Below are 18469 nucleotides of genomic sequence, written 5' to 3' on the forward strand. Positions count from 1 at the left end.
TTCTGGGTAAAGATCAGTAACTGAATTATAGCAGAAGGAAACACACTTCAAAGAATTTCAGTTAGAATTATGTCTCTTCCTAAACAAAGCTACCTTTTATTTTTTGTGCTGTTCAGAAATAAACACTACTCCTAGGATGTGGGTATCCAGCCACATATCCGTCACTGTTGGTGCAGAAGTCAGTGGTCCAGACTTATCAATTTCAAACACAGAATTATATTGAAAAGTTAAATGCGCTTTACCTTTTGGGTGGTTTTTTTTTAAGCAGTTTTACATACAGCATTCCCAGCATTACAAGACTAAGAATCTTTGCTTTAAATCAGATTATAAAAGACTCCAGAAAGACATGGTTGTGAGGCACCCAAACATTTCTCAGATTTGTGTGTGAAGTATTTATTTATTTGATTTACACAAGCAGTCATATTAGTCCTAAAAAAAAAAAAAAAAATCTGGAGTGTTTGTAAATTGTAATAGGATTTAAATGACTCAACACAGTGGAGGAAGGGAGACGCTGTGCCTACCCCCAGAGTAGTATGTTCTATGTTTCTGTTAAATACAGGGGATTTCTAAGGAAGGGATGGGAATTATAATGATAAATTAATTAGAAGGATGGGTCATACAGTCTCTTTCTGCCATCATGTTTGTATGTTTCTAGTATCATGGGGGGGAATGAGTTCTGCTGACTGGGTCCAATGGTGGTGGCGGCTCTGCTTCTCTGGTTTTCATCTTCGTAGGACTGGCTGTTCAGGCCCGGTTGGCGTCCCCACCATGGTGCCTCCAAGCTGAGACGCACAACATTCTGTTAGCACTTCCAGGTTTGCTTCAGCAAAGCATGCTGAGCCGGGCAAGCTTGGTGTGCCTCTGGCTGCTCCAGAAACCTGCAGGTGGGAGTGGTGAGTGCACTACCCCCAACTTGGTTTTGTGCAGCCTGATTGGCCACAAGAAGTGCAGGCTCTGGAAGGGGTTGAACTGCATGGAGTTAAAAGAGGGAGCCATGCAGGGTGTTGACCAGTTCTTCCTGCCTGTCCCACCCACCTTCCCATATGTAATGATGCTTAGGACACGTGTGCTTGGGTTAGTATAGATAGATGTATTTAGTCTGCTTAAGGTTATAATTTAAGTACTGTGTGAGACTCTAGCCAATCGTTCTATGTATTTGCTTTGTATGATTGGCTGCAACATAAGGGGTGCGGAGATACCCTCTCCTGCCAGTCTCTGGTTTAATTAGTGGAGGGGTAGGGTAAAAACTACCTGGATCAAGGAGTTCTGGGCATGGCTAGGGTCAGTCTGCGGGCTGGGCTGGCCCCAGTACATGACATCGGATTGGTGGCCCCTCAGTAAGGTCATATGATGGCCTGGAGAACTAGCTACCTTGCTTGCATTGGGCAGGCTGCTCGGTAAAATCCAGACATTACTTCATCCTGGACTGGATAATGACCTTGCTTTATAGCAGGTTGGTTGGTCCAGAGGCTGTTTTCCTGATGACCCCAAGATGGGATGGGGGTGTTGGATTGGGTTATGCTAACTATGTATATTAGGAGGTTTAGATACGTATTCTAGATTCTTGTAATGTTATGACTAATAAAGCTGGTGGTATTTATATGTCACTCCTCAGTGTTGGGTGTCCTCATTGTGGGTGTGTTCACATGAAGAATGGGAGAAGCCCCTCCCCACTATTCTGACTTGGTCATGATTGCCCTGATTAGTTATAGCACATGAACAACAAAAACCAATGTCATGCCGTAATACTCGGCCTTATTCACTCTTCTCTTGGTGGTGTTCAATACATTTTAAAACCCTAAGAATTTTTGACTGATTTTTTTTTATGATGATTTCTTGAATAAACATACAGAAACATGATGGCAGAAAAAGAACATAAGGCCCATCCGTCCAAGTAATTTAGCATTATAATCACCATCACTTCTTTAGACACCCCCTGTATTTATCCCATGCATTCCTGAATTCAGAATCTGTTTTTGTCTCCACCTCTTCTACTAGGAGGCTGTTCCACAAATCCACCACCCTCTCTGTAAAGACATATTTCCCAAGATTACTCCTGAGTCTGCCCCCTTTCACCCTCTCCTCATGACCCCTCATTCTAGAGCCTCCTTTCCATAGAAAAAGGCTCACCTCCTGTGCATGGAAACCTTTGAGATATTTGAATGTCTCTATCAGATCTCCCCTATGTCGCCTTTCCTCCAGGGTGTACATGTTTAGATCTTTAAGTTTATCCCCATATGCTTTACAATGAAGACCACTGACCATTTTAGTAGCCTCCCTCTGGTCTGACTCCATCCTCTTTATATCCTTTTGAAGGTGCAAAATTGTACACAGAATTCCAAGCAAGGTCTCACCAGGGATCTATACAGGGGCAATATCACTTCCTTTTTTTCTGCTGACCATTCCTCTCCCTATGCAGCCAAGAATCTTTCTGGTTTTTACCGTGACTTTATCCATCTGTTTGGCCACCTTAAGATCACTTCTAATATTACTAGTAACACTCTCCTCAGAGAAAACTCCATTTACCACTACCCTTTGTCACCTCCCACTCAACCAGATTCTAACCCAGTCAGTCAGTCTAGTTTCCATACTAATGCACTCTATTTATTTATTCAGTCTTCCGCATGGAACTGTGTGAAAGGCCTTGCTGAAATCTAAGTACACTATGTCTAGTGCTCTCCCGTGACCCAATTCTCTCATCACTCAATCAAAGAAGTTGATCAAATTCATCTGATCAAATTTACCTCTGGTAAAACCATGGTGCCTTGGATCTTGCAATCCACTGAATTCCAAAAATTACACTATCTTCTGTTTTAGCAGCATTTCCATTAGTTTGATCACCACAGAGGTCAGACTAACCGGTCTGTAGTTCCCAGGCGCCTCCTACTTTTATGAATAGGGACCACATCCACCCTTTTCCAGTCCTCCTGAACTACTCCAAACTCTAAAGAAGCATTGAAAAGGTCAACCAGTGGAGCTGCCAGGACATCTCTAAGTTCCCTTAGATCATCAGATACCATTACCCCCAGATCCCACTCTTCTTTTGTGCTTAGAAGAATTTTGCCTCCAATACTGCACCTTTCCTTTGCGTTTTTGCATCCTAAATACATTACTCAGCATTTTTTAGCTTTTAAATCTTTAAAGCAGTGAATGTATCCCAGCCGGCCGCGTCGCTTTATCTCCTTTAAGTTTTTAAATAGCTCTTCACCAACATACTGTTCTGAAAATTGATTGAGGTTCTAATATTATTTGTTTGTTTTATGTGGTCCTGTTCCAGGCCCTTCCACAGTGAACACCAAACAGAAATGTTTAAGTAATTTTGCTTTTTTTCCATCAGCCTCTCTATATTCCTCCCCTTCACCTTTGAGTCTCACAATACCATTTTTGCACTTCCTTCTATCCCTAACGCATCTAAAAAATCTCGTCACCCCCGTTTTTACCATATTTGCTGTTTTTTCTTTTATTTGAATTTTTGCATTCCTAACTACTTCCCAACGTCCCTTAATTTTTCCAGCCATTGCCCCTGTCTTCCTCTTTCTGCAATCTCTTGTAGTTTATGAATGCTAACCTTGTCTCCCTTTCATTTTCAACCACTTCTTTAGAAAATCATAACGGCCTCTCTTTCCTTTATTTACTTTCCTAAAAAAAAGTTTTCGTTTTGCCCACTGCCCTTCAACTTCCCCATCCAGCTAACGACTCCTTGAGGTAGTCCCCCATTTTGAGAAAGTTAGTTTTCCTGAAGTCTAGGACCCTCGCCTTAGAATGAACCTTCATCTCTTGCGTCCTAATAGTGAACCACACTATCCGGTGGTACCTGGTTCCCAGATGATCACTACAACATCAGAAATACCGTCCCCGTTGGTAAGCACTAGGTCTGATATTGCCACCTCTTCTTTCTCCCCAGCTGGGAGAACATTTGTTTGGCTTACTCCATATTTCTAATGAAGAACTGAGGACATTTAACCATATCCTGCAAAGGAAGATATGCATAGTGGTGATTATAGGCTTTGAGGGGATTTGCGTAAATTACACCAATTAGAAATAATGGAGGAAGAATTTGTCATGAGGTCAAAACCAAGAACCGAATGTAATAAGACATGTTAAACTTCCATACACTTTTTCTTTTCTTGTGTTAAAAAAGCTAACTCCTGATGCAGTTAGCTAAAGGTATGCTAATGCATTGGGAGTTACAAAAAGAAAAAGTGTGCTAAACCAAAAAAATGCACAGAAATATGGCCTTGAAATCCAGGTTCAGTTTCATAGACCAGCACTATTCCATCAGGAGTTACATTTCCAGTGTGAAGAAAACCTGAGTTAAGCCTGTGCACCGCTCAGCACTATAGAGTATTAGCTGGTACCTTGGTTTAACAGGAGATTTGCATGAAGGACTGCCGACTTGTGTGCACAGTTTTACTTGCATTTGTCTTCATGCTTTTTTTGTGCACAAAACTTGATAAATCAGAAGTAAAGTTGTGGACACATCTACCTACAGATTAGATAAAAGTAAAGCCTTTAACATATCAGCCAATAGCGAAACACAATTTGTATTCATTTCTGACAGATTTCTTGTGTAAGGTTATAGCATTTGAAAACATGAAAGATGAAATATCTAACTTCAGAATTACCTTCTGCTTAAAGCTATAATTGTTCTGTATGCAGAACAGAGGGAAGCTGCCCAGTAAACCAGTTCTAATAGAAATATATTCTAACCATAGCATGGAATGTGCTTTTCAGATTTAGTTTTGCTGGGCAAACCATTTCTTGCATTAGAATAGCTAACATGCTTTATTTTAATGTCTTCCTAACTTTGCAAAGGTAAAATGGTAGAGAAATATAAAAGTGGTGACTAAGTCTACCTCCCAGATGCCCATTGTACCAGGCGGAGGGTGGCTGCGATGTGAACCTGACTTCATGTCACTGCAATAGGTTGTAGTTGAGTCAGGCAGCCTCCTGGTCTGACTCATTATGGATAGTGTTTTAATAATGGTGGAAGCGTAAGGAAATGGCTGGTTAAATATTGTGAGAATCTTTATCTGAGCAGGAAGTGACAACTCATCGAAATGCTAAGGGCACTGCTTAGATCACTGCCTAGAGCATAATTAACTATGTAAAGTACAGACTGCATTAAATAAGTGTACATTTCTGATTATAGATGAAGCTGATTACAGATGAATCAAATAGATACATATGCTTTGCCAGCTGATTTTTTTTTAATTTGGTTATGAATACTTTGACATTATAAAAACACCTTGAGATATTTACCTTCCATTTCTCATTTGCAAATTGTGTGCTTTATGACCTAATCATAGAAAGAATACACGAAAACTATACCTACCCTTTGATTACTTTGACTTTGTTACAGTTGTAGCATATGTGTGTGTGTGTATAGATATAAAATATATACCTACTTCATTTATATACATTTTAAAAAGCATTTATATATTTAAAATTGGGTTAAACGTGTGTAAATGCACTTTACCCATGTAAGTGGGCTTTGAAAATTGTTACAATAGACACCATTGAATTGTCCATAGAATTTATCCGTGTAAGTACACGTTATACAGGTAAATAGTGTTTGAAAATTGCTACAATAGTAGTTCTATTTACATGTGTTCATGCTTTTGAAAATTACCCCAGTTATGTATGTATTCATATAGATATGTACATAAACACCCATGTATAATATATTCTGTATAACAATAGACAAGCATTTTCTTGCATGAGAAATATCCTTATTTGTGTGTGTGTGTATATAGATTATACATCAGAGTAGACTCTTCTTGTAGCAAAACATTTTTGATCATAAACAGGGGATGTGGACAAAAAATATTCATTTGTTTTTAGCTTTTATTTTTTTCAGTAAACTTCATTAATTGGAAACGTTTATGTGTAAATACCATTTTAAAATGCATGAACAACCAAAATGTGTGAAAATGAATGTGCATCCCTAGTTACAAGCACTTTCTTATTCAAGAAATCGACTATATTTTGGGGTTTAGACACCCATGCAAACGAGATGCAGTGATTCCTCCAGTAAGAAAATGCTTGTGACCATGACAAATGTCGTTCTGAGTGGAATGGGAAGACCATGGTGAAATCTTAGCAACCCATTTAATCCTTAGCAGTCTGTCTGTATGAAAGGCTGTATGGTGTGGTTTTTGTTGTGTTAGAAATATTTTCTTTACATTCTAACACTGAATTAGGATTTGAATATTTGAGCAAAATTATTTTAAAGAAACAAAAAGTTTTTAAGACCCAAACTATTCTTTAAATCCTCTGCCAGCATAGCTGAAAGGTGAGGTGAAAGAGGTAGTTAAAGGCAAAAGGGCATCATTAAGAAAATGGGCAAGAGCATAAGCACTGGCAAATTAGATGTAAAAGATTTAATAAGGCAAGCCAAGAGAGAATTTGAATAGAGGCAAAACTCAATAATAAAATCTTTAAGCACATTTGAAGCAGGAAGCCTGCTAGGGAGGACCAAAAGGTAAAAAAGGTGCTCAGGGAGGATAAGGTCATAGCAGAAAACCTAAATGAATTCTTTGCTTTCGGTCTTTTCTGAAGAGGATGTTGGGAAGATACCCACACCAGAAACATTCTTTGACGGTGATGATTCAGAGGAACTGAAGTAAATCGCTGTGAAACTGGAAGATGTAAAAGAGCAAATGGTCACATTAAAGAGTCACCAGGTGACTGAGAGAGGCGGAGGGTGGAAAAAATAAATAGGGTGCTTATTTACCCTCCGTTAGTACTAAAATTAGGGGTCATGCCACAAAACTACTAGGTAGCAGATTGAAAACAGATCTGAAAGAGTTTTTGTTTTTTTTTTTTGTTTAAATTCTGTGCTCAATCAGGCTGTAGAATTTGTTGCTGGAGGATGTGATCAGGCCATCTAGCATAGAGGGATTTAAACTGGATCTGGACAAGTTCCTGGATGAAAAGTCCATAAACAATAATTAACCACTGTTTATCTCTGGGAGCGAGCACAAGGAACTGGATCTACTCTTGGGATCTGCTGGGTAGTTTTGATGAGGACTGGCCACTGTCGGAGACAGGATGCTGGGCCCGATGGATCTTGGTCTGACTCAGCAGGGCGCATCTTATGTTCTTTTTATAACAGAGATGTCTCAGGCAATGAGATCACTGTGTACCAATGATCCCAAGGTATGAATAATCCCCCTCCAAGTTTTCCAGTTAGTAATGTGATGTGTTGCAATCATTCTTCTGTTGTAATTACAGAGTTATTAATCTGTCTATTTTGTGTCATATGTTCCATCTAAATAGAAGTTGGTTTATGAAAATGCAGTTTTGCATGGAAAGCTGAATATCTCTTAAAAAAAAAAAAAACCAAAAAAAAAAAACCCTTTCTTTTTAAAAATCTTAAAACCCCAGAGCTCCAGGTTAGCATCTGTGGATTTTAGGTATAAACTCTCATGGAACTATCAGAAGCAAAAAAGAAAAAAAAGTGAGCAATTAAAATAAGTGGATACATTTTCCTTGAATTCTGAATGTTTGAGGACACAGAATTACTGTATAATTTCATTATACAGATTTACTTGGATTTATATCCCACCTTTTTAAATATGTAAATTCAGTTAAAGCTGCTTACATAAGCATATTAGAAAAATGTATTTACAATCAGGTCATTTGTGACCTCACATTTCAAGTAACCTATTTAAATAAGAGCAAAACTTTTTTTTTAAATTTATTTATTTAGATTTTTATATTCCGCTTTGTGCACTTTTTGAAGACTTGCATTTATTGATAGCAAATGCAGTAATTTATATTCCATGAGTTTCTTGCTTTGCAGAACAGATTGTAATGTGAATGGGACTGCCACGCCCCAGTAAAGCATTATCCACCAGATGTGCCGTCGTTCTGCGTCTTGTAGGCTATAATAGTGAGCTTCAGCCATAGGCTGCAAGGTACTTGAGACGTAGACAATCCCCTGCACCAACTCGTGTACCACCTGTCCCTCGGCACAGAATTTGAAGATGCTGCTGACAGATCTAAAATCCAACCGTAGCGGAGCTGTGATTTTTCTTCATAAACTGATTGTACAGTTCAGAATGTTATTCCCTTACCTAGCAAATCAGGCTTGAGTTTAAAAATTATAATCAGTATTGGGGATGCCCAAGATAACAGTATGTGTGAGTATGTATTTATTTAGTAATATCACAGTAAACATTTCCCTGTATAATATTTGCTAAGATAATTAAACTAGTTATATCTTATAAAGCCCATTCATATCATGTATATAGATAGATTATAGATATATAATTAGTTTAACTAAACATAGCAAATAATATTATACAGGTTAGCATCTGAGGATTTTAGGTAGAAACAGTTCCCTGTATAATAATATTATACAGGGAAATGTTTCCTGTGATATTACTAAGGGAAGCCTAAGGAATTCTTACAACTCTTCTTTTCCTATGAATTAAAAGCAGTTTTAGGGAATGATTATACAATTAAGGTACATTTCTTAAAGAGAACAAATGCAGAGCAAAAAAATACTGTCTTTTGTTGTTTTTACCTTGCTTGAGATTTATTTAGAAAAGTGTTAAATATATATTTAAGAATTGTCAGTAGGTCTTAAGGTCAAACTTCTACGGCATTTATTTGAAGGGTTGCCAGTTTGAATGGCTCCAGGACAATAGTAACTTTTTGGGGTTTTGGTGACACATTAAGTGGCTGGAAAACGTGGCTTCAAAATGTATAGTAAATACCATGAACAGAAGACCCCCAAAATGATTTGAATGCCTTCTCCCTTGGCCAACAAGCGTTTTCTACCATAAAAAGAACAGGATTGACACTCTCCATCCCGTGAATTTTCCCACCTACATTGTAAAGCGAGTTTGCTAGGTTGGCTGTTCTGTAATTTTCTCATTATTGAGCATTAAGCAGTGTATATTCCAGCTGATAATTCTGCCTAGATTGGGAGCTTCACAATTCATCCTGAAAAAGTCTTCTTTGCTGCTTAAGTCTTAAGATGTCTGGGAAGTATTAATATGCATGAAAATCACTTTTCCTTATGATGCAAGTAATAGCAAAATATAAATAGCAAGGTGCGAAATGCTTGTTGCGTGGAATGCCATTAGTAATCTTTAGGGAAGAAAGATGTTACCTGTCAGAGGTTTTCTTTAGCTCTTGCTTCTTACTTGCCCGTGGAATAGAATAAGAGTCATGACTACTTCAGCCCCGAGACGGCGAGTCATCTGGGAGGGCTCAGACCACGAGTCCTTCAGGCAATCGCTCACCACCAGAAGTTTTTGAACAAATACAGCTTGTTTGTAAAAGCTGACTATATATTTATTTTTTTTTAAACGGACGCAGTAGCAGAAAATGTAAAGGTGATTCCATGGCATTATATGGAGAACTGTCTTTTCTTCTTTGCAGCATGGATGGGCAAACGAATGTCTGCTGGGGGAGGATTTCAGATTTAATAGTATCTGGTTTCCAGAAATGTGGCTGATTTATAAAAAGAACAAATTAAAGATTGGAGAGCAATTTATGAGCACTTTTTTTTTTTAATTAAATCAATAAGTTTAAGAGGGAAAACAATCCCTTTTTCAGTTCTGAGCTAGATCCATAATGTTTCTGTGAAAACATTATTTTGTTTTCTAGCTTTTATATACCTCTTCTGAAAATGTGGTTGCTGTAGGCTGAATGGGAGATAATGTGTGCTCGAAGTGAATACATAAGCAATTACTTTTTTTTAAGAGGAGAAAAGTGCTAAAAAAAACAAACCTGATGTGTGTTAGTAATATTAGCATGGAAGCGTTAAGGGAAGAGGATTCAGAAAGCACTGGAACTCATTGCCTACCTGCTTTATATTGAAGGGAAAGAAAATTCAGGAAAGGAGCAAGACAACAAAAGTAAAATGAATTGTATTGTTGGGAGGGGGAAGTTTCTCTGAATCTGCCTTGAGAAGAGAGATTTTAATATGGGAGAGGGCCAGACCCCTCTATATAAAGTAACTTTTTCAGGGTGGCATGTGCAGGCAATGCTTGGCTCGGGGGTTGCTTTGCCTCCCTCTTAGAGCAGCAAAATCCTTATAGAACAGGTCTGGGGGGAACAGGGGCTGCTCGAGCATTGTACTTGCCCCTAAGGTTACCATTCAAACTGCCCCACCCCCTCCCTGTCCAGCTAGTGCTGATGGCCCCTCAGATCCTGTGGGTGACTGAGTCATTCTGCAGCAAGGTGTTTGGTCCCCTGTGCAAATCATCTACCAGTAAGCCATGGAGTAATTGCAAACAAGGTTCAGACTTCCTCCTTTGTTCCCTTTGTTAATCACTGACTTCTGACTGCTGGGAGGTGCCTACAGAATTTGCTAATGCATTCTTTTTGGGCAAGGATGACGCACAGATTGTCCTAATAAGGACTTGTAGGGTGGGTTTTTTGTTTTTTTTTAAATTTAAAAAAAAAAGGGGGGCGAGTCCTAAGAAGGGCGGGCAGCTCCTTTTTAAACTGGAGATGACACAAGCACAAGTCATTTCCTTATTAATCGGCTGAAACCAGTTCTTACAGGAACTGCTGCTGATAAATGTGGGGCTTGGGAGAAGTCATTCATTTGGTTTTCTGCTGTGTCTGAGTGCACAGCGCCAGCCAAGCTTTCTCCAGCACTTTGAGGCACTAGCCTGAAGATTTTCGTTTTCTTTTAACACCGATACAGCTCCCTGATTATTCCAGACAACTTTGCTGCTAAATATTGGACTTTGCTGCTCCTGCTTTTGAGGGGGGAATGTGATCCTTATCTTTTTTTTTTTTTTTCTTTTTTTTTTGCATAATCATTTTATTTTTATCTTGTTCTTCCTAGCCCCTGCTGTATTGTGTGAGGACTTCCTCTTGTCCCACCCTGGGATATTTTCACCCCTGACTTTCATTCTAATCTTGTTTGGTTTTCTCTTTTTCACTTTCTCTTTTTCACTGGATGGTAAGTAAAAAAAAAACCTATTAATTTCTCATTTGTTTCCTCCTTCATCACTTCCTGGTTGTTGTCTTGGAGCAGTGCTGTGCCCAGCATAGGTCCCTCTCTTCAGAAGCCTTTCCAAGAATACCTGGAGGCACAACGGAAGAAGCTTCATCACAAAAGTGACAGTGGAGAGCTACAGGTAAGAGCCTCTGCACCACCGCCTTTCCTACCCAGATCCCTTCCTCTCTCACTGCTAGCTCTCATCCTATTTGCATGACTAATCCTCATTTCTCATTAGCTTTAGAATGAAATGCCAAGGCTGTCAAAAGGTTTTTCTACTTCCCAAAACATCAGAAATCTTGCAATTTGCTTCCCTTGGCCCTTATTCACGGCATCTTTTTATATAAACTGAAACCATTTCTACATTGGCAGATTTTAAAAATGAACGATGCTTTGTTACATAAATCTCATAATATTAATGGTTTTGTCTACTACATGAAGTACCTGTAAATGAAACAGAAATGTGCTAGCATTTTTTTCATTGTTAGCCTTTTAAATTCTATATCAGTTTCTCGTTTAATCTATTGTATAAAAAGTTAAGTAATTCAAAATTACTCTATATGATCCATAGTTTTTGGCATTTATATGTATTTAGAGACTGACAAACCAGTAGGTCTCTGATGTATGCAACTAACTTGTGCTCCCAGAAAACATTTCCTAAGCCTTATAGCTCTTTGTTCTGGTAGAGGCATTATAAAACAAAAGAAATGAGGAGGAAGTAGTGTGACTAAAAGGGATCAAATGGGATGAAGAAACTAAGTGAGAAGCTTGTACCCTGAGCAGCCCTGTGCTGCCATCCTTAGACCATTCAAGACAAGGAAGCATGACAGGCAGACAAAAGTAGAAAGACTGGCCCAGAAGCACTTGAGTTGCTGGAACAGTGCAGTTGACGTGCCTGCTTCTCTGATAAGGAAGTGCATCAGGATTAGTTTATTCCGGAACATGGTGACTCAACAAACAGAAAGTGGGGATGAGCAGTGGATGACTTCGCTGGCTTGCTCATAAGTCACATTACCTGTTAATCAGGGTGAGGGGAGGAGCAAGCAGACCAGCAGTGACTCTACTCCCACCCACCCTATCAATCTTAAAATCCTGAGTCAATAGGGAGAACCGGAAACAAAATAGCTGGGAACCACTACAGCTATTACAAACAGTTCTGTTCCCCATCTCTTGCCCCAGATTTTCTGGCAGTTTCCCCTGCTCCTTTTGGGCTTCTAGCTCAATCAGAATTAGACTGGAATCTGGTTGCATTAGCCTTTGTTGGCAACTACCTGGGGATTTTGTTTTCCCCGTGTTATATTACCTCTCCCACCAGTCATCGCAGGGCTAGTCCCCCCGGCTGGGGGCCTTCCTTCCAGAATCCTGCAATCATGGGCCCTAACTCCAGTATCTCAGATGGGACAACTCTGATCCCTCCGTAAGGCAGCTTAGTGCATTGCTTATTAGGCTAGCGCACTCCACCTTACCCCACATTTTCCCTTGAATTGCCCATAGCTGATTACCTTCCAGTTCTGCTTTGCTATCCTCCCACTCTGTCATGCGTAAAACCTTTTTCTGGATTAAGTGCAGATATTCAGACGTCTGTTACTGTTTTTCATTTTCACTTTAATTTTTGCTGCCCTAAACACTGAACAGAAAGATACTAATTAAGTATATATATATAAAATATAAATAAACGAGAGATAATAAGCAAAGTACTCATGCCATGATGTCCTGAAAGCCTGATGACTCTTTGGCGTGCACCCTGGACTAATTGGGTTTTTTACTTTTGTTCTTTGTTTCTGCAGAGTGAAAACTGGCTGTCCTGGGTATTTGAGAAGGTGGTGATTGTCATGGTGTGCTATTTCATCCTGTCAATCATCAACTCTATGGCACAAAGCTATGCCAAACGAATCCAACAAAGGAAGTTCTCTGCAGAGAAAACGAAATGAGGAAAGGGGAGCAAACGCATAGAAATGGAAAACAAGAATTGGCATAAAACAAAAGTGCAGGCAAAAAGTTTTGGGAGGGGGATGAGGTTTTGTTTTATTAGTTTTGACCATGATTCGGGTATTGGTGGTTCGTTTTGGTTGACAGAAACAAGGACATAATGTATTCAGGTACTGTACACTCTCTCTTACTCTAGTCCGAGATCTAGTTCTTGAGTTGTGTGTAACATTTCGAGGTAACATGTTTAGATAAAACACATTTTCCATTTAGGCTCGTTCTAAATTGGGCCCTTTTCATGCACAATGCCACAGCCAGCTTTCTTGACTTATTTCTTAAATGGCAAGACACAGTGCCATCTGCAAAGAAGGTCCTGTCCTTGCTCACCGTGTCCAGAGTCCTGGTGCTGTATATAAGGTAATAGATTGGTAACAGTCTTGCATGTGTATTGTGTTAATATTTAATGGTCCACGCCCAGGCCACCTTGGGGAAACGTTGCCCACCACCCATTTGAACTTCATGAACACTTACATTGACAAATGGTTACTCTGTCTAACACAACTCTACTGACAGCTTTTTTTATTCTGTATATTTAGAATTGAATTCCAGATCAAAACTTTATAAAGTCGTCTTTGGTCATTCCAGAATTTTGTGTGTCAGTCTGTTGAGCTGTTTCGCCTGTCTCTGCCAGTTGTGCTTAATGCTGGGTTTTAAATTTCCAGGTGGCTTCCCGCTTTGTTTCTGATAAGGAAGTCTGTATGGACTTATTGCATATTTAGTCACCTTCCCTTCAGAAGGCCAATTCTGAGCCCTTTGTTTTTTATTTCTCAAGAATTTGAGTTCAGCCGAAGGAAGCCGGGAGCCTGAAAGGGCACGCGTTAGAATACGCTTTGAAGAGGCTGTTGGCTTACCCAAGAATTTTGAATTGATTTAAATCATCACTGTGCTTGGGGATTGCAGAACACAGCTCCCTAACTTATTGCATAGAGATGGAAGATGGAGGGGGAAATGATCCAATCCAAAGTACGGGGATGTAGGTCACCAAGCATTATCCAAATTTATAGAAACAATTAAGAATGCAAGTTATTCTAAATTACCTAAATAATGTAAAATTAACCAGTTCCTGGCATGAGGTGCAAGTATGTGCTGGTCTCCCATGCAGTGCGCCTTCCTTCCTAGGATAAATCAAAACTATATTGTGACGATCACATTTTTTTTTTAACATATACATGATTATATTGGGAATAGCACTCCTTATTTAAATGAAAGGTATGGTATAACTGCAATTTCTTCTTCATATTAATGTCATTCTATTTGGGTATTGAGCACAGATCCAGCTACAGACTATCTCCTTAGAATACATGTGTATGAGTGTCTGCCTAGACTAGCTACTTATCCACCGTCCTGACATCTCCATGGCTCTACCATCCTGTCGGATAGCTTATCAGACTGATGTTGACTGTTGGATCTCATGGCAACAACAGTCGGTAGGCTGTCTGACATTTTGGTGTCTTTCATCTGACCTGCTTTGTCTGCTCATTCATCTCAAGTTGTGTTACCATCATACATCAATCAGGAAGTTTAATACTTTACATCCAACTGCAGCTCCATCAGGTGCCTCAAATGTTTTATTGTCTTAATGTTGTGATTTGCAACTTTGCATGCCTACAGAGATTAAAGAACAGAAATAGCAATAAAACTGGAAGTTCCCCATTTAGAAAATATTCTTGTGAGTTCCCTTGGGCGCCTAAGTGTAGCAGTGTCTACACGTTGGGGGTCCAAGATGATAGCAGTCATTGAAGGAGGAGGTATATGGGACATTGCCTGTTGCCTTGAGTACTTTGGGAGTTCTCCATAGAATCTTGTGCTTAGCAATGACAAAATGCATCTACTTTATTTCCAGTGACTGAGCACATTCTATTAGAGATTGTACAAAATAGCCTACATCATTTAAAATGGTGACAAAACCTGGCATTGAGATCAGAAATCTCGCATGTCAGTGAGCAGTTTTGTCCTTCTACATGAATGAATTTGCATTAGATTTAAGATTCCAGTTGCAGTAGCATTCCAGGAGTGTTACTGAATGTTTTAAAGGATTATTGGCTTTTTTTTTTCCCCCAAAGGATATTTTCCAAGGGTTTCAGCTATTCAGTTGTGCACTCTGTCCTATGGAACTTTTAAACACTCATGCAGTTCCTTCTGGTTGGAACAAAATTGTCAGCCCAAACACGTGTGTTATTGTACATAAGATTTCTTAAAGATGGACGGGAACTGTGGGTTTTATGCCTGCTCCCTTTGAATTGTAAATATTGTGCGTGCAGTATTTGTGCCTTATTAGGCACCAAGTCTCTCTTATGCCAGCCATGACTTCTGTAATTCCACTGTTCTTTTTTTGGCCTAGCAGTTTTTGTGCTCCTCTGGGCTGTGGCATCAGGGGGGTTTCATTTGCAACTCCCCAGGGCTCCTTCCCTCCCCTCCCCCTCTGAATGTACTTAACCCGGTCATTGCAGTGACAGTTTGTGGCCTGGTACCTTAAATCCAGCATGTAGGTGTCACCATTGTGCACTGACTAGGACTGCTTGCCCCTGACCCAGGAGCTGTGAACACTGCCTCCATAGCATCCCCAGCCCTGATCCCTCCTCGTGGCAGTGCAGAGCACTTCCACTGGCCCAGGCCAGGATTTTCTTCTTTTTTTTTGTATGTATGTGTTTTGCCTTCTGCTGCTTCATAAGTTTTATTGAGTGGTTGACTTCACTTCAGCTTTTTTTTTTATTAGTCAAGAATGTTACCGTGTACAGCCAAAAGAAAAATGTCTGCCTGAGCAAACGTGAAACCTAGAATTGGGAAGTACTTTTTCCATTTAGTTGAACTGTAATTCCAACTGCCTTTTAATATTTGCAAACTGAAATGAACCCTGTGACAAGCACTCTCACATCAAAACTTTGGCAAATGATTTTCAAGTTATTCATGCAAAGTGAAAAAGATCTTGAACTGTGAAATAGGAGAGATGAGTGGTTTAAAGGTTTTGGTATTTTTCCCAACTCAATAAAAGCTGTATCTTAAGGAGAAGGTGTTTTCTCTTGTTTCACTAATAACTCGGTCCCTGATTCTTTCCTCTTGGACATAAACAATGTGCTGGTCCATCTCCCTGTATAGGTGGGCTCGAGTGGTGTTTTCCATTGACTGCAGAACCATTTTTGCATGCCGGCTGACCAGACAGTGCATTGAGTCCCTTGGTTTGCTGCTGTTTCATTACTTTCTATAGTGGGTTCTCTATAAATTGTCCAGGTTTCAGACACATGAGAACAACACTTATTAGTTTGAGAATCTTTCCTTCTTTCAAAAACACCCATGATTAGAACATTTTCCCCTAATGTTTGACATCCACAGTTTCCCCATAGGTGATGTAAAAGAAGTAACAGCACACAAAGTCATGAAAAACATCACAACTTTGTGTTTTCACAGACATTAGGAGAAATCAGTGTATGAAATGCAAGTGCCAGTGATTGCAGGTTTACACCACTGCTTGTTGGGTGAAACCTCTCTACACTATGAAATACCCTAAAGCTGTCCTCATTATTTACATATCCTGGAAAAGTAGGTGTAACAGTTGCCTCCTTATTGAACCCAAAAAGAAACAGGAATTCTCATTAAGTAACTTAGTGCTAAGAATGGCTGTTTCCTGCAAAACAAAACAGTGCTTTGATGTATGCAAGTGAGCGACACTCAGGCTAACATCTGGTCACAACACATAGAGAGGGTGTAACTCATGAAGGTGTTTTCAAAAGAACAGGACTTTTTGAACTTAAAGGAAGTCCTTTTCAGAAGGATTTATGTGCATTTTTTTTGAAAACTTCCACTTGTGTAACTCCTTTGAAAATTCACACCACAATGCTCTGAATTTTCAATAGGTGTCGCACGTAAATGGACTTTTGAAAATTGCTATATGTGCTCCTTTTCCACAATTCCTTTGAAAATTAACTCCATAGTATCCTTTAGCAGCGAGTTGGTTGTGAGTTATGTGACAGAAGTAGCTACTTATTGTTGTAACCTGGCAAACAGTTTATACTAGATTCACTTAATCGATCATGCTGCAGCCACTGATCACATTTTATGTATCAGTATTGTGTAGTAAAAGTATTGTTTGTGGTCTTCACGGTGATACTTGCAACAGTCGGATCTTCCTTCCAGGCTCTCTTTCCATGCCATGTCTGCCCACACTCCCACCTCTGACTTGTGCAGCCAAGCCTCCTCGCTCCTTCCTTTGCTGTGCCTCACAGATGTTAAGTTTATAACTTTTTGTTCGTTGGATATTTAAATAAATGAAATAATCCATCAGCATCCATATATAATTGTCCACTGGCAACACAACTTAACAGGGCATGGACAGAATGCAAGGACGGGTATTACTTGGTTTAACTGTGCAGGCTGATTAAACAAGGCATTCACTGCCAAGAAATGTTACCCCTTACAGCTCATAAATGAATTTTAGATATTTCTCTTAGACAGGGTGGTGGTGACCTATAGCAGAAGTGGTTAACTCTGGTCCTCAAGAGCCACAAACAGGCCTGGTTTATGGGATATCCACAATGAATATGCGTGAAATAGATTTGTATTCACTGTCTCCATTGTGTGCAAATTGATCTCATGCACATTCATTATGGATATCCTGAAAACCAAACTTATTTTGGGCTCTTGAGGATTGGAGTTGACCTATAGGATGGGCATCTCCTGGTCATGACTTGGCACATTCTGCAGCTGGTGTGGATACTGCCAAGGAATACCCTTCATTAGTGTGATCGTCTGTAAATAAAATATAGATGCCCTAGATGGTTAGTGCAGTTAGTATAGCTGTGTTTAAAAAAGGATTGGATAAGTTCTTGGAGAAGTCCATTACCTGCTATTAAGTTCACTTAGAGAATAGCCACTGCCATTAGCAATGGTAACATGGAATAGACTTAGTTTTTGGGTACTTGCCAGGTTCTTATGGCCTGGATTGGCCACTGTTGGAAACAGGATGCTGGGCTTGATGGACCCTTGGTCTGACCCAGTATGGCATTTTCTTATGTTCTTAATTTGACAGCTCTAGTGATCATTTATTGGCTGGTATTTGATTTTGTTTTTTTAATATTAGTCACAGTGGGCTAAAAACACACAAACAATTTTGTGGAATTCTAGTGAAGTGATAGTAAAATCAACATTGAGGTAGTAGGACTAGAAGTGCTCACAGGGCATATTTAAAAGCAAGCTGCCTTTTAGAGAAACTGCAATAATGTGCCTGGTGGAGGTCAATCTTATAACTGCACTCAAAATCTTATTTAAAAAAAAAAAAAATCTTATGTAAAACTTTGTGATGCCTCACTTCTTTATAAGCAGATTGAAACCACCTTTTTTTTTTATTTTACCACAGTGTGTGTGACATGGATTCCAAAGAGAACAACACGCACAGGAATGAAAAGTAATGTTGGCTTATGCTAAAGTCGGGCATGTCATCAATGATGTCACTTATGCACAAAATGGCACTGTGTTGTTGGATGAATTGCATATATTATTGTTGCATAAAATCTTAGA

General features: G+C 39.4%; 1 protein-coding gene across 2 annotated transcripts in view; it reads left to right on the forward strand.

The window, feature by feature from the left end:
- VMP1 (vacuole membrane protein 1) overlaps window positions 1-13542 on the forward strand; it is a 188373-nt gene extending 174831 nt beyond the window's left edge. For both annotated transcript variants that reach the window (XM_029611543.1, XM_029611542.1), the window contains 2 exons: window positions 11009-11111; window positions 12760-13542. In XM_029611543.1, the coding sequence (XP_029467403.1) occupies window positions 11009-11111; window positions 12760-12903 (247 nt within the window). In that variant the 3' untranslated portion in view covers window positions 12904-13542. The remainder of the gene's footprint in view (window positions 1-11008; window positions 11112-12759) is intronic.
- Window positions 13543-18469: the final 4927 nt, after the last annotated feature.

This window comes from Rhinatrema bivittatum, chromosome 8, assembly GCF_901001135.1.
Source record: "Rhinatrema bivittatum chromosome 8, aRhiBiv1.1, whole genome shotgun sequence".
In the NCBI taxonomy this organism is placed as follows: domain Eukaryota; kingdom Metazoa; phylum Chordata; class Amphibia; order Gymnophiona; family Rhinatrematidae; genus Rhinatrema; species Rhinatrema bivittatum.